Raw genomic sequence first — 19,263 nt, forward strand, 5'->3', positions numbered from 1 at the left:
GCTTCAGTGGCTGCCGGACTCAAGAACTATACCAACCCAGAAGTGGCTCCGATCGGCCCTCTCAGAAGGATGCCCCACCATCATAGGCCCCTGAAGAAATAAAAGCGGCTCAGGGGTATGTCCTCATATCTCCAGGCACATTTTCCTCTGACGCGGGTCCTTGAGTAACTGCCTCTCAAACGCCTCCTCGGGAAGCTGAGGAAGCCTCCCCTCTCAGACACCTGTTCTCCCAAATGCTGGCATTCAAGGTCATTAAAGCGGTTAATTGAGTGATGACTCGCTTCATTAGCAGAGGATGCTGTGCTTGCCCACCCTCCAGGCCCATGCACCTGGGGCTCAGAGGGCGTGGCACCATGTGTCTCTGCACATGTCCTGGTTCTGAAGGAACAGTGCTTTGAACTCAGGAGTCAGCAGAAGTTAGCTAAGGATGGAGGGACGTGAAGGGAGATCTTGGACACTTCTCTCTGCTTGCAGGATGTAAAGGGGTCGGAGATGCACACGCTTTGGGGTAACACGGAGAGAGGATGCCAGCTGTTAGGGCCTTTGGAAACTGTAGCCTGGTTCTCAGGGAATCCCACGTCTCACCAATCCTCAGGGCAGGAGTGGGGGGAGGTGAGTGAGGCACCCACCTTGGGCACAAAGTTTAAGGGGGCACCGAAAACTCAGTAATGAAGATAAATGATGTTTTAATGCAACATTAACAAAATAAAAACTAAGGCAAAGCATCCACAGTGAACAAAATATCAATGTTTGAAACAAAGGCAAGACTGATATTACTAATTTTTCCCTTTTCTCTTCATGGTTTATCCTGGCACTGTTATGAATTCTGTCTTTGTTTAAATTTTTCTTTAATTTTTATATTTTGACTTTTTTTAGAGAGAGACAGGGAGAGAGAAACATTGATTTGTTATTCCACTTATTTATGCATTCATTGGTGGATTCTTGTATGTGCCCTGACTGGGGACTGAACCTGCAACTTTGTGTATCAGGACAAAGCTCTAAACAACTGAGTTACCAGGCCAGGGCTTTTTTTAAAAAAAATTTTAGTGTTTTTCCATCAATTTTTTTTTGCATTAACTTAAAGTTTTTAAAATATTGTATTAATTTTTTTTTTGTCTTGCTCACTGAGGTTTTTGGTTCTCCCTTAAATTTTTTTCCCTTTATTAGATGTCCCCATTTCTGGCCCCTTTGCCTGTTCCATCCTGCCCCCAACCCCCTTCCCTCTGGCTCTCACTACACTGTTGTCTGAGTCTGTGGGTTATGCATATATGTTGTTTGGCTAATCCCTTCACCTTCCTTCATCTAGTCCCCCTCTCCCTGTCCCCTCTGACAGCATCAGTCTGTTCCATGTATCCATGACTCTGTTTCTATTTTGTTCATCAGTTTATTTTATTCATTAGGCTGCACAAATAAGTGAGATCATATGGTACTTGTATTTCTCTGACTAGCTTGTTTCAATTAGCATAATAATCCATAGGTTCATCCAAGGCTGTTGCAAAGGGTAAGAGAACCTTCTTTTTTCTTTTTCTTTTTTTTTTTTTTTTTTTTTTACAGCCACGTAGTATTCCATGGTATAAATGTACTGCAGCATTTTATCAACTCATCTACTGATGGGCAGGTGGGCTGTTTCCAGATTGTGGCTATTCATAGTAAATAATATGGTTCTCCCTTAAAATTTGCCCCCCAGGCAGAGGCCTCACTCACCTTACCCTAGCCCCTGCCTTGTGTTCCTAACCAAGAACCAGTGGGAAAACTTGGCCTCCTATCTAATATAAACTATCCCCTAAGACTGCTGAGCCTTTTCAGTGAAATCTGTGACTTTGCTTCACTACTCCCTTGTCTGTCCTGCTTTTTCTGGGCATATACAATTGAAAAGGAGTTTGTTCCCAAGTTCCCACTCTGTTATTCTGTCTCACCATTACGCCCTCAGCCTAAGAGCCAAACAATTCGGATTAGATATTACTCAAATTTTCCCTTGATACCCAATCAGAATTTCATAACTATAAGTAACTCAGTTGCAAGCCTACAGCTGGTTGTAGAACTGAATCAAGACCCAGTAAATACAGCACCAGAGTACAAGAGCTTCCCTGTCCATCAGTGCAGAGGTCAGAGAGCAAGCCCTGCAGGAGGGTGACTCTTTAGGCTTTTCGGAGGCCCAAGTCATCACACTGGAGCATCCCTGTCCTCTTTCTCTGTCATATTCAGTGGTCCTGTCCCCTCTGTGTCGCTGGTACTATCTTTACTGACACTCCAGCCGCAACAGAAACTACTCATGGAGCCAGCTTATTGTGCTCTGGAGAGACACCTGGTGTACGGAGCTGCTTTCTCCCACTGGTGTTCATTGTAAATGTGCTATCTCCATTGCTGTCCCAGGAGAATCGGCGTTGGAGAGCTGGCCTGAGAGCCAAACCCCCATTTATCTCAGGGTTCCTGTGGGAAAGAAGCTTTGAGGGACCGGCCTCCAAATGAGAAGGCACTTGCACCACAGCCCACCTGGGAGCTGGGCTCTGGAACCAAACAGTGAGAACACCGGGTTGGCTGCAGGGGCTCGCCTGGTCCTCAGGTAAGCTGGCCACTATAGCAAAAATCCTACGCCCTGGGGAAGGGAGGAACTGGGGGGAGGCTGTCATTTGTTTTCTTTTGTAGCCATGTGCATTCTAGTGGCATTAGTAGACACTGCAGACACCTAAGGGTTAGGGAGATGAATGGAGTCCATTTGATGGTAAGATTCAGTTCTCAGCCTCTTCTTCCAAATTCATTGTTTTCCCTTTTTCATTTAAAACGAACATTAAGACTTTATCCACAACAAATTCCCCAAACACAGGGCCCCAACTGTGCAAGAGAGAGTCGGGAGCTGAGGTCCTCAGAGCTGCCAGGCTGTGGGCCTTGGTGGTCTCCCTTTTGGGTCAAGGTGGGATGTGCTTTGAAGGGTGTCCAGGAGTGGAAGGGAGATGGCCTCCTCGTGGGTGAACTGGTTGGGCCTTGCCCTGCCCCAGGTCCTCCCTCTACTTCCACCCACTTCCACGTGAGGAGATGGCTGGGTGTTTCTCACAGCTGCATCTGTCCCTCCTTTACTTTCTAGGGAGTGTCCTTAGTCCCGGGGCTCAGAAAAGCACAGAAAATCCCTGCCCAGCACCAGGGACCAATCTGTCAAGTCTGGTCCCTAACAGACAACAGTCCCCCTATTTGGGGCAATTTGGCTAAACACATTTATTTGCCATCCCTAGAAAGCTCCAGCACTAAATGTGCTGGTATTTCCACCTAAGAAGGAATTTAACTGCAAAAATGAGCAGGATGGTGAATAAGAATAAAAATACCACGAGAAAAAAAATGCCCAGGGCCGTCAACCCGCAGGACAGGTCGACCTCAGACAGCTTGACTCCCCTTACCGATGGGGGGTTCGCACACACCGTCTCCTCCGCGTCCTCAAGTCTGTGCAGGTTTTCTCTGAACCAGGTTAGGAAGCCGGCATTGGAGCAAGTGCAGTCCAGAGGATTGTGACTTAAGTTAATGGTGCTCTGCTGGGACAGGATGGGGAGGAGCCGGGGTGAGATGATGCGAAGGCTGTTGGAGGCCAGATTGAGGTAGAGCCCCTTCAGGTGGCCCAGAGCATCGACGCTGCTTTCCGTCAGGCTGTTGTGGCTTAAGTCTATGTGAGTCACATTCCCAAGGCCGAGGAAGGCCTGAGGGTCTATAGAGAGGAGCTCACAGGAGGATAATATCAGAACCTCCAAGCCGGCTAACGTCTGAAGGAGGTTGGTCTTGGAGAGGCTCCCGTCTTGAAAGTGGTTTCCCTGTAAATTCAGTTGCCGGAGACCCCCCAGGCCTTCTAGAAGGTGCTGATTGCTGGCATCGACGAGGCAGTGGGAGAGATTCAGAGCCTGCAGGAGAGGGAGGTTTTGGAAAGGACTTTGCGGAACCCTAACCGTCAGGTGGGTAAACGCCAAATCCAGGACTTCCAGTTTAGGACTCTCCTGGAAGGCCTGACTCCGAAGACCGATGGACTCAGCGTAGCTCAGGTTGAGGTGCTGCAAGCGGTGTAGGCCTTTGAGCTGCAGATTGCAGCAGTCAGAAGCCTTTATGCCACTGCGGCTTAAGTCGAGTCTCCGGAGATTTTCTAGTTTTTCCAAACACCCGGCACCAAGGTCAAGTTCTTTCAGGTTGCCTTTGATAGAGAGGTCTGTGAGGGCTGGGAAACTGGCGGCATTGATTTGACACAACTGCTCAAAACGATTTACATTGAGAACTAATTTCTGGAGAGAGTTCATACCCTGAATCCCAGAGGGTAATTCTTTCAAGTGAACTGCCGTCAGGTCCAATTCCTGGAGGCCTGTGAAGCACCGGAAGGTGGTAGCCGACAAGTCAGAGAAACGGTACCTCCGCAGGCTGATGCTCTCCACAGACATTTCACAGAGTCCCTCGAGCATGGCTGGAGTAAGGTCCTGGCTTTCAGTGTCCCAGTATGTCCCCAGCCAGAGAGACTGAGTAGTAGAGTTCTGCAGACCTTTCAATATGACAGACACGTCGAGAATCCCTCCAAACCGCAAACTTCGGAAGGCTTTTGCATGGAAAGCCCCAGGCTCCATGCCTTTAAGGTCATTGCTATCGAGGTTGAGGCTGAGGTTGGTGGCCCCCAGAGCGTTCAGGTCTTCGCGAGAGAGGAAGTGGAGAGCATTATTCTGAAAATCCAGAACCTTCAGATTCTGTGTTGGGAAGTTTTCTGGGAACTTAATGGAGGAAATATAGTTGCTTCCAAGATACAGACTTTCCAAATTTTCCAGATTGTGCACCGGGATAAACTCAAGATTGGATATTCCCGTTTGGATTAAGAAAAGGTGCTTCAGTGCCCTGGGCCCGAGGAGGGATGTTTCGGCCATGAATATCAGGGGATTTCCGGTCAGCACAAGGGTGTCCAATTGGTGATGACTTTGAAAAGTGTCTTCATGGATCCAATTGATCTGGCACCTTGAAAAGGTAATAGTATTTAACAATAACTAATTAGAAAAAAGGAGAATAAATTCTGTCACCGTGAACTACCTTTAAAAAGTCATGGTTTGGGTATAGTAAGAACAGTGTATGTTAGTATTCAAAGTAAAATATGAAAAGCATTCTTCAGTAACTACAGATGGCCTCTTGAATTAATAACTAGCCTCAATTCTCAACATACTAATTTAGATTTTTTTCCCCCCCCTCGATATCTTGTCCCTTTCGGTTAAACTATAAGAAGCTTGTGTTTGGAATCTAGAGAACAATTTAGTGGTTTGCTTGTTGAAAAAAAAAAATCAAACTATTATTTAATATTTTAGTAGAAAATGTTATATATAAAGCATAATATATATGATATGTGTGTGTGTGTGTGTGTGCGCGCGCACGCGCGCATTATATGTATAATACATAATAATGATATTTACATAGAAATTTGTGTCATCCTGGTCATGTTACAACTTTTTTCAACCTCTGTTTTTTATCTATAAAGCATAGAGATAATGATTACTTTATAGAAAGGTTGTGAGTGCACTTCTACTCCACAGAAATATGCAACACTAAAGCTGAAAAGACACCCCTACTAGTACTGAACCTAATGATAATGGAAAGTACACACACATATACCACACACCTTCCCTGAGGGTCAAGGGGAATTTCTTAGAAATGAATTGTGGGAAGGAAGCTTGAATCCATAGGAATAAGTGAGCCCTAGAGCTAGCTTTGTCACATCTGCCAATATCTGTAAGCCCCTAGTAGCCTAGAACCTGGCTTTTAATGAGCCACATGTGTCAGTGGCAGAAAACAAAGCTTGGGGATAGGTAGGAGGGCATCTCAAAAACCTGCTCACTTTTTGAGGTCATCTCAAAAACCATGACCCTCAAAAGGGATCCTTTCAGTGGGTGACCTTAAAAAAGAAAGCTCACAGAGGGAAACCTCAGGATATGTGTTTGTCTTGGCCTTGGCTCTGAATGGAACAAGGACAACAATAACAAGGAAAGACTCCTCTGAGATTCCCTAACCATAAGCTTCTACTCAGGAGGATTGTGGCATGAATTTATGCCACCTCCGTAGGCCTCCCCAAAGAAACCCAAGAGGAAAATTGAGTTTGAAGTTGTTCTAGGATGGCAGTATCTTCAGGTAACTGGCAGAAGGAAATAGAAAACTTTTCCAGATCGGTGTACTTAAATTTTAATAAAGAAAACTTTCAAATTTACAGAAAAGCAAAGAGAATAATACAATAAACCTTCATATACAATAGCTATCACACAGATGGAGTAATTCTCAAGATTTTGCTCTCTGCTTCATCTAGTCCCAACTCTATCTCCTGAATTGTTTTAAAGCAAATCTTCGCTATCCCATACATATTTGAATAGGAATCTGCAAAAAAAATTGAGGCTTATTTTCTATAGCCATAATGCCATTGTCATATATAGCAATATTAATAATTCATTGGTATTATCTAATTCCAGAAAAGCATTTTAAACAAAGATTTACACATATTTCCAAAAGATAAATATGCTCAAAATAAAAATTCAATAAACACATAAGGGACACACAGTAGCCAAAGTCAGCAAAATAATAATAATAATAATAATAATAATAATAATAATAATTTTAAAATCTACAGAATTAGGTTTAAAAAGCTAATATAAGAATTATCATGAATTTGATAATATATATGATATATAAAGAATATAGAAAATGCATTATATATTATCAGAAAATATAATACATTATTTATATCAAATATGTTTTACATATTTAAAGAAAATAGTAAAAATCAGCAGTCCAATGAAGGAAAAAAATATTAAAACTGATCTGCTATATTCATAAAATTTGTTTTCACTTTTATTATTATTATTTTTTAGAACTTAAGCAGCATGACCTAGCCAGTCTAGTTTAACAATTCCACTTCTACTCCATTGATTTTTTTAAAAATTATATTTCACCTGCAAAACTATTTCATGGAAGAGGGTACACACACAGGATAAGCTGATGGTCCCGTGCCCCCCAAAGGTTCCTGGATGCACTTGGAATAAAAGTTGTGCTTTTCCTTAAGTAAAACATCAGTGCACACAGGGGACGCAGATACATACCTGGTTAAATCCAAAAAGATCAGATTTGTGAGTCTGCAGAAAGTTGTGTTTTGAATTGCAGGCAAGAAGTTAAAACTGAATTCCAAAAATTCTGTTGTGTTTGGTAGAGTGTCAGGAATCTCTCTCAGACCTAAATTTTCACAGTTATATGTTTTGTTGGCTTCTTTCTGATGAGATAAACAATGTAAATTAGTATCAGATTTCATAATTTGAATGACTAGCAAATTTACATATGTGGTATTTTTTTGAGCATCAATCCCACTTCTGGGAGTCTTTACCAAGGATATACTACTTGCAAAATCACAAAATGACTTATGCATAAGATGATTCATTTAAGCATTTTTATAATAGAATATTAACAATACCCAGTTTACCCATCACATTAGGATAATTGAACAAAACATAGTATAGTCACAAAAGGGAACCTTCAGCAGCTGAAAATGAAATGACTGAGATTTCCACACACTGATAGGGTGTGATATCCAGCTATATTGTGTGGTGAAAAAAGCAAGGTGTCAAATGTACACATGTAGTATATATGGTAAATGGGATGTAATATGTAGTGTATTGTATACCACCTTTTCTGTAAGATAAGTATGTGTGTATTTTCTTCTATTTGCCAAAAGAAACAATGGGGGGGAAACTCAAAATTGGTTATCTTGAAGGGGAGAGATGAATCAGAAGAGCAAGAATGGAGGAAAGACATCTTTGAATATACTTTGTTTTATAGGTTTCATTTTGAATGCCTGAAAATGTTTTTAATCACTGTAGATTAGCATCAGCAAAATTAGACAGACATCCACACTTTCTGGTGTGACATAAGGACACAGTACCACCTATGAGGTATTCTCACCCACCTCTCCCCCAATTAAAGCTTGAATCCAACCGTGACTTTAAGCTTAACTTCCAGTCTATAAGGGATGTGGGGGATTTACTAGGTATACCAGTTAATAATGCGGACTTTGTAATGAAAGAAAACACGATAATTTCAAGAGAAACATCAAAAGTGCTTTATTCAAAGTAATGTCCATCGCTAGCTACACAGTTCCCCCATCTTTCAGGTAATTTGTGGATACCGTCCCAATAGAACTTTTCTTGTTTTGAGGCAAACCATTCAGAGACCCAATTTTTCACTTCTTTGTATTTTTTGAAGTGCTACTCAGAAAGTGAATGTGCCATTGATCAAACAAGTGGTAATCTGAAGGAGCAAGGTCTGGTGAATACAGCAGTAGGCTAATACTTCCCAGGCAAGATCTTTTAACATGTCTTTAACTGGTTTTGAAGTGTGTGATGGTGTATTATCATGAAGCAAAATTACTTTGCCGTGTCTTCTGGCCCATTCTGGTCATTTCACAATCAAAGCGTGGTTAAAATGGATTATTTGTTGTCGGTAGTGATCAGTATTAATGATTTAGAAGCTAATAATACCACACCTTCCTGATCCCACCAAATGCAGAGCATTGTCTTCTTTCCCAAGTGATTTGGCCTTGCAGTTGATGTTGATGGTTGACCTGGATCAACCCATGATTTTGTGCATTTGGGATTCTCAAAATAAATCCACTTTTCATTGCCAATCACAATTTGATACAAAAAAAGAGACTCTTTTGTGTCCTTGAAGCAACATTTTACTGATGACTTTTTGGTTTTCCATTTGTCTTGATCATGTGGCCCAAGTGAATCAAGTATTCAAAAATCTGCCAGTAACTACTTGTTAGATTCCCCAACTCAAGTTATAAATCTTAGACTAACTGGGTAAAAATGGGAAGGAGTTGGTTAGACATCTGTATAATTACAGGGTCATGGTTTATTTGGATGATGCCTTAGAATAAAGCATAGTGGGCAGGTATAAAGATCTGATGGTGTCTACTATGAAATAATCTTCAAGGGAAATGCACTTGGGGGCCATCTTTCAGATCCTCTCCATCACCATGTGGTTTCACCCACCCTTTCAGACCCTGCCTTTCCACAGACCATGCGGTGGTCTCACTAGAAGCTCCTCCATCAAACTGGAGACTAGCAGTTTTCCTCACACTGAGATGCACGCAGCCCTTCGTAGCTGGAAGCAGAAGAGTCCCCACATTCTCTTTGCTCTGAAGCATGATGTTTTAGAGATGTCATCACTTTGCTTTTTGCTTTCTTGCTCCAGCCTCTGCTTGTGCACGTTTTGTAGTTACAGTGAGCATGCTCACCTTCTAGAAACCACTATGTCTTCTATATTCTGACTATATTAGGAGGGTCACAAATGAACATGCTGTATTCGTATTTCTTTGTAATTCATTAATTCATTATAGGCCCAAAGTCCTCCAGGCACTGCCACAGATCCCCCTAATGTCCTTGAAATGCATACTTTGCATTGAAATCTTAGATTTAGGTGATTAGAGGGGCAAAACACATGTTGATAGACCCCTCTTTGTGCCCATGAACTTGGATGGCCCAGAGAGGAGATGGATATGCAGCTTTTGCCCCAATAACTACTAAGATTTGGATTAGCTTTTTGGGGACATTTTTCTTTCCTGGTCTCCATTGGCCTAGCTCAGTGGTTGGCAAACTCATTAGTCAACAGAGCCAAATACCAACAGTACAACGGTTGAAATTTCTTGAGAGCCACATTTTTTAAACTTAAACTTCTTTGAATGCCACTTCTCCAAAATAGACTCACCCAGGCCGTGGTATTTTGTGAAAGAGCCACACTCAAGGGGCCAAAGAGCCGCATGTGGCTCACGAGCCGCAGTTTGCCGACCACGGGCTTAGCTGATGCCACATGCACTCGGAGAAAGGGGCTTTTCCTCAATTCGTCCTTCTCTATTCTTGCCCCACAGCCAAAGGCTCTGCTCTGGCAATTCCCTCCTCCTGATTATGTACGTGCCTACGACACCTAAACGGCTCCTCTTTGGCGCTTTACTGAGCACCTTATTTCATTAAAGAGATTGGAGAAGTTGAGGATGGAGTCGGAGCTCTATGAGCCGGTGGCCTGAGGAGCTGCTAGCAAAAGGAGAGCCCTGTGGAGGAAGGAGCTCAGTTTGAACCCAGTGAGCGTCCAGAGACCAGTGAATCTCACACTGCGGAGGAGTATTGAGAAGCCACCAGGAGCCCGTGCCATAACATTCCTCTCTAGATAGGGAGATGCTGCCTTTGATTGCTGGGACAAAGAGGCAACTGGCAAGAACTGTAGCTTATAAGAGAATTTAAAAAGCAAGCACATTTCAAGAATGCACTGACCTCTCTCTTTGGCTTTCATGTTCACTCCCCTGTACAGTCAGAATTACTATAGTATCAGATATTATAGTGGTGATGCCCAAACTCCTCCTGCTCTGGAACCATTTAAGGAGCATTAAATTGCTTTCAGCTTATTGTATTTTTAAGGCATGAAATATACACATGCACACACACACTCAATCTTCTTTCTTTTTTTAATCCTCACCAGAAGATATGTTTTTATTGATTTGAGAGAGGAAGAGTGAGAAACTTCAATATGAGAGAGAATTGTTGATCAGTTGCCTCCTGTACATGCCCTGACCAGGGATGGAACTTGCACCCTAGGTCTGAGTCCTGACTGGGAATTGAGCCTGAAACCTTTTGGTGCATGGATGATGCTCCAGCCACCTGAGCCACTTGGCCAGGGCTCATTCCTTTTGTTTTTGAAAGTAAATTGCAGATGCCATGACTGCTCCCCTAATCTTTTAAGGAGAAGGATATTCTTATATAACCCATTGCCATTACCAAAAATTCAGAATATTTAACACTGATATGATATTATTATCCAATACAATCTATATTCAAATTTTGCCAAGTCCTAATATTATCTATTATAGTAATTTTTGTTTTTCCACTCCAGAATCACACATTGCATTTTTTCTTGTCTCTTTAGTCTCCTTTAACCTGAGACTACCCCTCAGTCTTTCATTATCTCTCATGAAATTGATTTTTTTTAAAAAAATGGATACACACTCATAGTTTACAGGATGTCCTTCATTTAGTTTTTTTGTTTGTGTGTGTGTTTTGTTTTGTTTTTCCTGTCCCCATGATTTGAATCAGGTTATACATTTTGGATAGAAACACTACATCAGGGAAGTTATGTATTTCAGGATTCATACCAAAACTTTTTTTTTTTTTAAATCCTCACCTGAGGATATTTTTTTCCATTGATTTTCAGAGAGAATAGAAGAGAGGGACAGAGAGGGAAAGCAAGAGGGAGAGAGGGAGAGAGGGAATGTGGGAGAAAGTGGGGGGGGGGGAGAGAGAGAGAGAGAGAGAGAGAGAGAGAGAGAGAGAGAGAGAGAGGGAGAGAGAGAGAGAGAGAGAGAGAAGCATGAAACATCAATGTGAGAGAGACACATTGGTTGCCTTCCACACAGGCCTGGACTGAGTGGGGGTGGGGGGGGGAAGCAAATCCACAACCCTCCGATTTGCAGGCCTATGCTCTAACCATTGAACACCACCAGCCAGAGCTCATATTAAAACTTTTTGAGAGCACATTCTGAAAGCATGGCAGAGGATTTTAGGGCAGCAGGATGATAATGCAACAGAGAAGAAAAGGACAGACTGCGGAGAAGAAATACTGTGTGGCCATGCTATTTTGCTCAGTGCTGGGCCTGCTACCAGGGCAATGGGTTCAGTTGCTTTCCCAGACAGACACTAACCACCACTTGGGAGACATGACCACTTCCTCCAAACGCAGTCTAATTCTCCAGATCTCCATATGTGGGGTCAGTTTCCAAAGCCACTTTCTCACCCTCTGCTTTGGTTGGTTCCACCTCAGATAGTGCCTTTCTGGATGTGAATGCAGTTAGCAGGCCTGTGCAAGGCTACATGGTATTGAGGACAGCTGCCCCCGGGACCCCCAATCCACATCACGGGCATTTACTCAGGACCACTGTGCACCGGGACCTGCACCAACCACTTTGTCTCCAGCTTCTTGTCAGAGCCGTGCCTTTTACACAGAGCAGGGCTCCCACATGTTGTATCTGTGCTTGCAATCCCTTTTCCCTGCAGGCATTCATTTGCATTTTTTCAATCAGGATCTTATTTTGCTTCTTTCTGCTGTATCTCTAACTCCCTGCCGGTCCCATTGTATTTTCTCTTCTCACAAGTGTTGAAATCATTTTCTAATTTAGATCCTTTGCGTTTCACTCTAGTGCCAATTCCCACCTTTACGGGTGGCTCATCTGTGCTTGGCACATACAGCAGCCCCTGCCCTCCATGCACAAGAAATCTGGGAGGCTGAACCCCAGCCCACCCCCATTAACCACTCCTTTATCCAGAGATAGCAATTTGGCTGAGCCAAATCCTAGAGTAACAATTACTCTCTGCAAATAAAAATTTCCAAGAGGGCACCATCCTAAAACGTTGTCAATCTGAGTCCTCTGAGCAAAGGGCATTCCCATTGTGTACAGTTCATTTTCTGTTTGTCTGCAGTCAGACCGCCTGGGTTCAAGTCCCAAGCTGTGTTCTCTGAGCCTCATTTCCCTCCAACTATAAATGGAGGACAATGACCCTCTTTGCAGGCCAACTCTGAGGATTAATTGAGTAATATATGTCTAGCACTCCCAAGAGGAGTTAGTATTTCACTGGATCATCACAGCATCATGTCATTGTCTAGAGCTATTAGGAAGGCTTTGTATCTATGAACTTGGAGTTGTCTTAAAAAGAAGCTCTACTAAGTACACTCCCTCCTCTTCATACCTAAGATTGAAGGACTGTCTCCTACCATGGTTTTGAATGCACAAAACAGTTGAGATGAGCCCATTTGAAATGAGGAGGCATGCCTATACTCCCAAGTCATTAGTCAAGAGCACATCTAAAATGTCACCAGAATCCAAATCACAGAACACTGAATTCCAGCTAGCTTCACATATTTGTCAGCTTCCAAAGACTTGATCATGGGTCTAATTTTGTTACTCATCTCTCTCTCTCTCTCTCTCTCTCTCTCTCTCTTTCTCTCTCTCTCTTTCTAACACACACACACACACACACACAGAAAGAACATATGGTATTTAGCAATGGAAGATTCTATATGGAGTATTGATAGGTGTTCACTATATTATTTCTAGAACTTATCTAAATTTAAAATATTTTCAAACAGAAAATGTTGTTAAAAAATTAACTTTGACTCTTTCCTCACTTCATAGTCAAAAAGTAATTTCAGATGGGTCTTAGATCTAAATATGAAACGTAGAAATAGGTGTAAATACAAAATAAAACTCCTAGAAAAAAAAACATAGGATAATATATCTTCATGGCCTTGAGTAGACAAAATTTTCTTAAACAGGACAGAAAGGCACTGAAAGAACAGCACCAATAATAAATCCAGCTACATTAAAACTAAGGATTTCTGCTCACGACTAGGAACCTGAAACTTATATAATTTTATTAACCAATGTCACTAAACCCAAAACAAAACCTTGTTTTTTAAATAGAGCTTGATGAGCTAATGGTGTCACATGAACATATATACATGGCATGATTAGTTATGCTTAGGCTAGAGGGGAAGAACTGAAGAGGAAAGGAAAGCAAGATGGGGCAGGAGTGGGGGTGGGGAAACTAATAGGGGCCATTTGTGCTTGAAGAGGGGCCAATCTCTAAGTCAAAGCTTCCTCTCCCACCATCCCACTTTTATCCTATATGCGCCTGTAGCCTAGAAGCGCCTACCTTCTCCAGGCCTGACTCTAAGGCAAGCTCTCCTTTTGCTGCTGCAACGACTCACCCTTCTTTGTGCCTCCCATTAACCTCCCCAGTACTCACACAGCATGAGGGCTCCATACACAGTCTTTGAACCCTGCAGCCAAGAACTCATACATGAAAGGAGGTCCAGGAAAATGTAGATCCAATGTTAATAGAATAGGTCCCAGGGCATCTAAACCCAGGTTATTTCAGAGGGAGGGCTGTACGGAGGTTGTTGTATTGGAAGGTGTCAATAGAAACTTAGCCAAAAGGGAAAGCTCGCTGCAGTATAGGCCAGGCCTGAAGATCCTGGGACCCTCAGCATCACTCTTGCCACCTGAATATCTCAGAAGGCCCCAGAGCCAGCAGCAAATGGACCAGGGTGCTCGCCTTGCCCCTTTCCCTTCTCTCTGCCAGGAAGGGTCATTTGCAGAAAGGAACTGCCAGCTCTTGGCCTGATGTCCGCACTAGGAAGCTTGACTGGTCTAGTGTTTCCAAGAGCTTCCCAATCTCCTAGGACTCCCTTGTGGGCTTCAGAAGGGCTGGTGAGGCTTTGCAGGAACATGGGGATTTACTAGTTGAATGGACAGGCTTAAGAGTAATGATTAAACAAATCTGCTCCCCCAGGAGCTGGAATGTATTGGTGATAACATCCTATGTGAGGATGTTGTCAGAGGTGGATGGCATACCTCCCTGATCACTGAGGAGGTGGTGTCCCCACCCCTATCCTCTTATCACGCTACCTACATGTCTGTGTGAACCTGACCTTCCAACCAGAATGAGGAGGAGACAGGGGGCAAGAGCTTCTGGGCTAATAAAAACTTACTCCCTTCTGCTAGGGGATGAATTGTGCACCCTCCTCCCCTGTGAAAATTTGTATGTTGAATTGTGCACCCTCCTCCCCTGTAAAATTTGTATGTTGAATTCCAAGGTCGCTCAGAATATGACTTTATTTGGATATAGACTCTTTAAATAGGTAATTAAATTAAGCTGAGATCATTTGTGTGGGTCCTAACCCAATGTGACTGCTGTTTTTAGAATAAATGTGGAGACAGGCATGTGCAGAGGGAAGACTAGGTGAAGACAGGTAAAAGACAGCCATCAACAAGCCAGGGAGAGAGATCTTGGAAGAAACCAATCCTGCTGACACCTTGATCTTGGATTATTAACTCTCAGAACTGTGAGAAAAATGATTCATTTGTTTTAGCCTCCCAGTTTATTTTACCCACATGCTATGGCAGCCAGAACAAAGTCAGCCACTTTCCCAGCCTTCATTTCCCCTAGTGCTTCCTCTCAGTCCAGGTTGTTCCTTTCTGTCCCAGTCTTTCTTCTTGCCTGGCAGGTCTGTACCCTGTTCACCCAACCGTGGCTCCCAACCACCTTTCTGCTTCTCCTACCTCCACTTCTGCTTCTAGCCCCAGCCCTTGTCCGCCTGGCCACGTGGTGCTGTACCCTTGCTGGGATCAGAGGCAGTGGGAGGCAGCTTGAAACGTTTTAGAAGATGGCAGGAGACTGAGGCCCTTCTTGCTCTCTCTTACCACCTCCTCCAAGAATGTCCCACAGGTTGATAAATATTGTGATGGTCCAAAACAGAAGGTGTGATTTGGCTCTGTTCTCCGATGCCACGCTGGTGGGTGAGGAGAGCAGATGGAGGGCGGTCCAACCCGGGGAGAATGCCAGACTCATCCGGAGTGATCTTCATATGCTCTGAAACCTGGCATGGGTTATCCCTACTAATCCCCACCCGAGGGCCAGGAAACCGAAGGCCTGTTTGCAGTAGTGGCCATGTGCGGGGATGTTGGGCAAATAGCTCCTCCGTGCTGGGAGCAGGTGTGTAGGTCTGCTCTTTGCACTGGGTCCCTGTCAACATTTTATGTCCCAATTAGGGTGATTTGGGGGGCATTGTTTGCAGAGGAGGAAGACTCTCACTTCTTCCTGCTAAGGATCTACGAGATCATCCCCTGGCTGAGCTCTTGACTCCTTCTTCACAATATAATAATAATAATAATAATAATAATAATAATAATAATAAATAAAATTCTACACCCCTCATTGCCCTTAGAAAACAGTGGATATTGGGCTGCCAAGGCTCAGATGGGACTGCAGGCTGAAGCTCAGAATTTCCAGGCCATTTAATCTGGATAAAGACAGAAAGTTGGGACTCACCTCCGTGCACGTCTGATCTGCGAAGGTGGTGGCTTTACAGCTGGCAGAAAACAGCATGGCCACCAGGAGGCAGCTGACAGGGGGCGCCATCCCGGGACTGGTGCCACCCCAGCGCGGTGAGCCTGTCTAGCACTGGAGCTGAGAAATCAGTCAGGCTGTGACGGCCTCGGTAAATGGCCACCAGAGAAGGGTGATCTCCAAACAAGGACTGCTCAGTGTCCGGTGGCTCTGTGCTGCAGAAAAGGGAAGTCCCTTTACATACCACCCACCCTTGCCAAAAATAGCTGAGACCCAGCCCCGGTGTGGCCCAGTGCACTTCCTGGTAATGCACTCGTGCAGCCCTCTCGAGCTGGTCACGCTGACTCTCAGTGGGACGGTTTCTATGGACTTAGGCTGCCTTCAAGGGTTTGGCTAACTCCAACGTCTTTGCGTCCCTGTCCCCCAGAGAGGCTGTGGACGCAGACAGTGTCCTCACGAAAGAGGCCACTGGGTTGGTAGTCCTAGGTGAGTGGCCGGGAGAGGTGCTGGCCGGGCAGGCACTCTGGGGGCCCGATGGAAGGACTGAGCCCAGAGGTGGTGCTGCTGGAGCTGGGATCTGGAGCAAGAGGGCCAGGTCATCCTAGAAAGCGAGTGTAGCGCTGCGTAGCCACCTCATCAATACCCACCTCTGGTGGACAGAGGAGGACAGACCAATCCCTGACCTGGTGGCTCAGGCCTGTCATCTCAGTGGAGTCCCCTCGTGTTCCCTGCCAACCTGACTCTTCAGAAGACTCTGCTGTCCCCCGCAGGCTGGCTAAGAGAGAGTGGAGTTGAGGATGCCATGAGAAATCACATTGAAGCAGGATTGGAAAACCACCCGTTATGGTGCAAGATGTGGTAGTGGTTAAAGAAAGTGAAAGTTCAAGCATTTTTCACTGGGCTGGATTTAGCTGCCTCAAACCTTGTCTTTCCTCCAACCCTCTGGCCAGAGGAGATATTTAGCATCAGTGTTCTCCCATTATTTTTCTGAGAGCCCAATTGTTAGCATCAGAGTCACAGCGACTTGAGATGCTACTACCAGTATTCCCAGTTCTGTGTTACTACCACTAAGACAATAATGATGGTAAGTGCCATTTATTGAGCACTCACTATGTGTCAGTCACTGGGCGGGGGTAATGTTTTGTCCCTTTGTGTGTCTCCTTGTCACATATTCTATCAAAGAGGTGTTTTTATGTGGCCCATTTTATAGATGGAGAAATGGGTGCTTAGAGAAATGAAATGACCTCTCCAAGCCCAGCTAGAACGTGGTGGATTAGGGCTTAGATCCAGTCTCACTGCAGAGAATGTGCTTTTACTCTCCAGAGCTTAAGGAAGCAAAAGGTGCTTTTGGCAGAACGTGGCCTAAGCAAACCCAGACTGATGGCAGACAGCCTTGCTTTAGGGAAGGCATGCATCATGGTGTAATGGGCAGAGTCTGGACTAGAAGAGGTCCAGAGCCATCGTTTATCAACCTGGAGAACTTGGGCAAGTCACTTACTGTTCAATTTTCCACCTGAAAAATAGATCAGGAAGTCCAACTCCTGTTCTGCTGACATCAAAGGGTAATTATGAGACTCAAGAGAGACAGCTTACATGACAGTGCTTTCTTACCCTTAAAGCCCTACATAAATATGAAAAATGTGAGGAAAAGACTCCTCTGAGTAACCACTTCCAATGTCATGTAAATATCACTCAGGAAATTGTCTCCTGTCCCAGAGACATTGAAGAGGCGTATTACTTTCCTTCTCAGAGAAAGGTTTGATAGCTCAGTTAAGGTTTTGTCATTTTCTGAGGCCACTGCATTTGCATATTATTTGCATGCATTTGCATAATGAATTCAAAAGACTCACTGCAAGTGTATAAGAGTAAAAGAAAATAAATGAATACGAGTAACCTTCTGCCACAGCATCCAAATCAAATATTCAGGGCATAATACCCTGAAATAGGAAATAGATTAAAATTTAAACTATTGCAAACAGATGGGAAGATAGGTTTTAGAGTTCAGAATCAGGAATGAAACCTTATTTGGTCCCAGGTTGTAAAGAATCACATACTCTTAAAGGTCACCCCATCCTAATGATTTTCATGCCTGAATTCTCTCTTCCATACTCCTCACTCCACACCTCTCAGTGGACAAAAATATTACCTTCCAGTCTTTTCTGAAGTGCTGCAGATGACAGAAAGCTTACTCTTTCCCAAAAAAATTCTTCTGGCAAATCTTGACTGTTTAAATAGTTTTATCTTATTCTGAACTGCTAGTCTTTCTCACTAGTCTTTCTCACTTCTCCAGGAGCTTTCCTGTTTCCTTGACCAACAGAACAAGGTCAAGCCCTTTTCTACTTGCCAGTCCTCCATGTATTTGAAACTAGTTACTATGTCTCTGAGTCATCCCCTTTCTAGATTAAAAAGCTCTAGTTTCTTCACATGTGTTGTGAGTTCATGTATTATGGTCCCTAGTAGTCTGCTTGTCTGAATATTTTCTAAATCTCCCATGAAAAGCTGACTTGAATTCTGGTCCCGGCTTTGCCATTAACCAGTCATGTGTGCTTGGGAAGGTTTCTCTGGTCTTCCTTTGCTTATCTTTAAAATTAGAGGCCCAGTGCATGAAATTTGTGCACTTTGGGGGTCCCTCAGCCCTGCTTGTGCCCTCTTGCAGCTTGGGAACCCTCAGGGGATGTCCGACTGAAGGTTTAGGCCTGGGAAGCAGTCTCCCTGTGGGAGTGCACTGACCACCAGGGGGCAGCTCCTGTGCTGAGCATCTGCCCTCTGGTGGTCAGTGTGCATCATAGCGACCAGTTGTTCTACCATTTGGTTGATTTGCATATTAGACTTTTATTATGTAGGATGATGGCATTGGTCTAGCTTATCTAAAAGGCACCTCTTCATTGAAAAACCCATTACTCTAGTTCAGAACAATAATTTCCATTTTACTGATGTAAGTGTCATTGGCTTGAGCCAATAACATGGAGTTGCATTACCTTTTTGCTGACAATTGCTCTTTCTTTCCTCCTCTGGATGGTCTTACCTCTTCTTGGCAAGCAAAAATAGAGAAGTTTGGCTGGAGCAAAAGGCATCATGATCGTTAACAATCCTGATTTAGTCACTGTGCCTTTAAGGGATGGCACTGCCCACACCTATTCTAAGAACAGTTCTTGCAGAGATAAGTAGATGGAATGAGAAGGTAAGGTGAGGCACCAGAAACTGACTTATTTCTACTGACCAGTAACCACGAAGGAGGAAGAAAAATTTGTGGACCCAAGACATTTTCATAAAGTTTAAGACTCATATATTACCCTAGAGGCCCAGTGCTTGAATTTGTGCATGGGTGGGGTCCCTC

General features: G+C 43.8%; 1 protein-coding gene across 2 annotated transcripts; it reads right to left on the reverse strand.

Moving 5' to 3' along the window:
• Positions 1 to 2,555: 2,555 nt before the first annotated feature.
• Positions 2,556 to 16,142, reverse strand: CD180 (CD180 molecule). Of its 2 annotated transcripts, XM_084880877.1 has the most exons (3): positions 15,909 to 16,142; positions 7,083 to 7,249; positions 2,556 to 4,965 (listed from the first exon to the last, which is right to left on the reverse strand). In XM_084880877.1, exons 1-3 carry the CDS (start codon positions 15,996 to 15,998, stop codon positions 3,240 to 3,242), a joined length of 1,983 nt encoding a protein of 660 aa, XP_084737003.1. In that variant the 5' UTR covers positions 15,999 to 16,142; the 3' UTR covers positions 2,556 to 3,239. The 2 variants fall into 2 exon arrangements, with proteins under 2 accessions (XP_084737003.1, XP_084737002.1); XM_084880876.1 differs by lacking the exon at positions 15,909 to 16,142 and having other exon boundaries at positions 7,083 to 10,370.
• Between the last annotated feature and the right edge of the window lie 3,121 nt (positions 16,143 to 19,263).

This window comes from Pipistrellus hanaki (assembly GCF_964339955.1).
Source record: "Pipistrellus hanaki genome assembly, chromosome: 4".
Classification (NCBI taxonomy): Eukaryota; Metazoa; Chordata; class Mammalia; order Chiroptera; family Vespertilionidae; genus Pipistrellus; species Pipistrellus hanaki.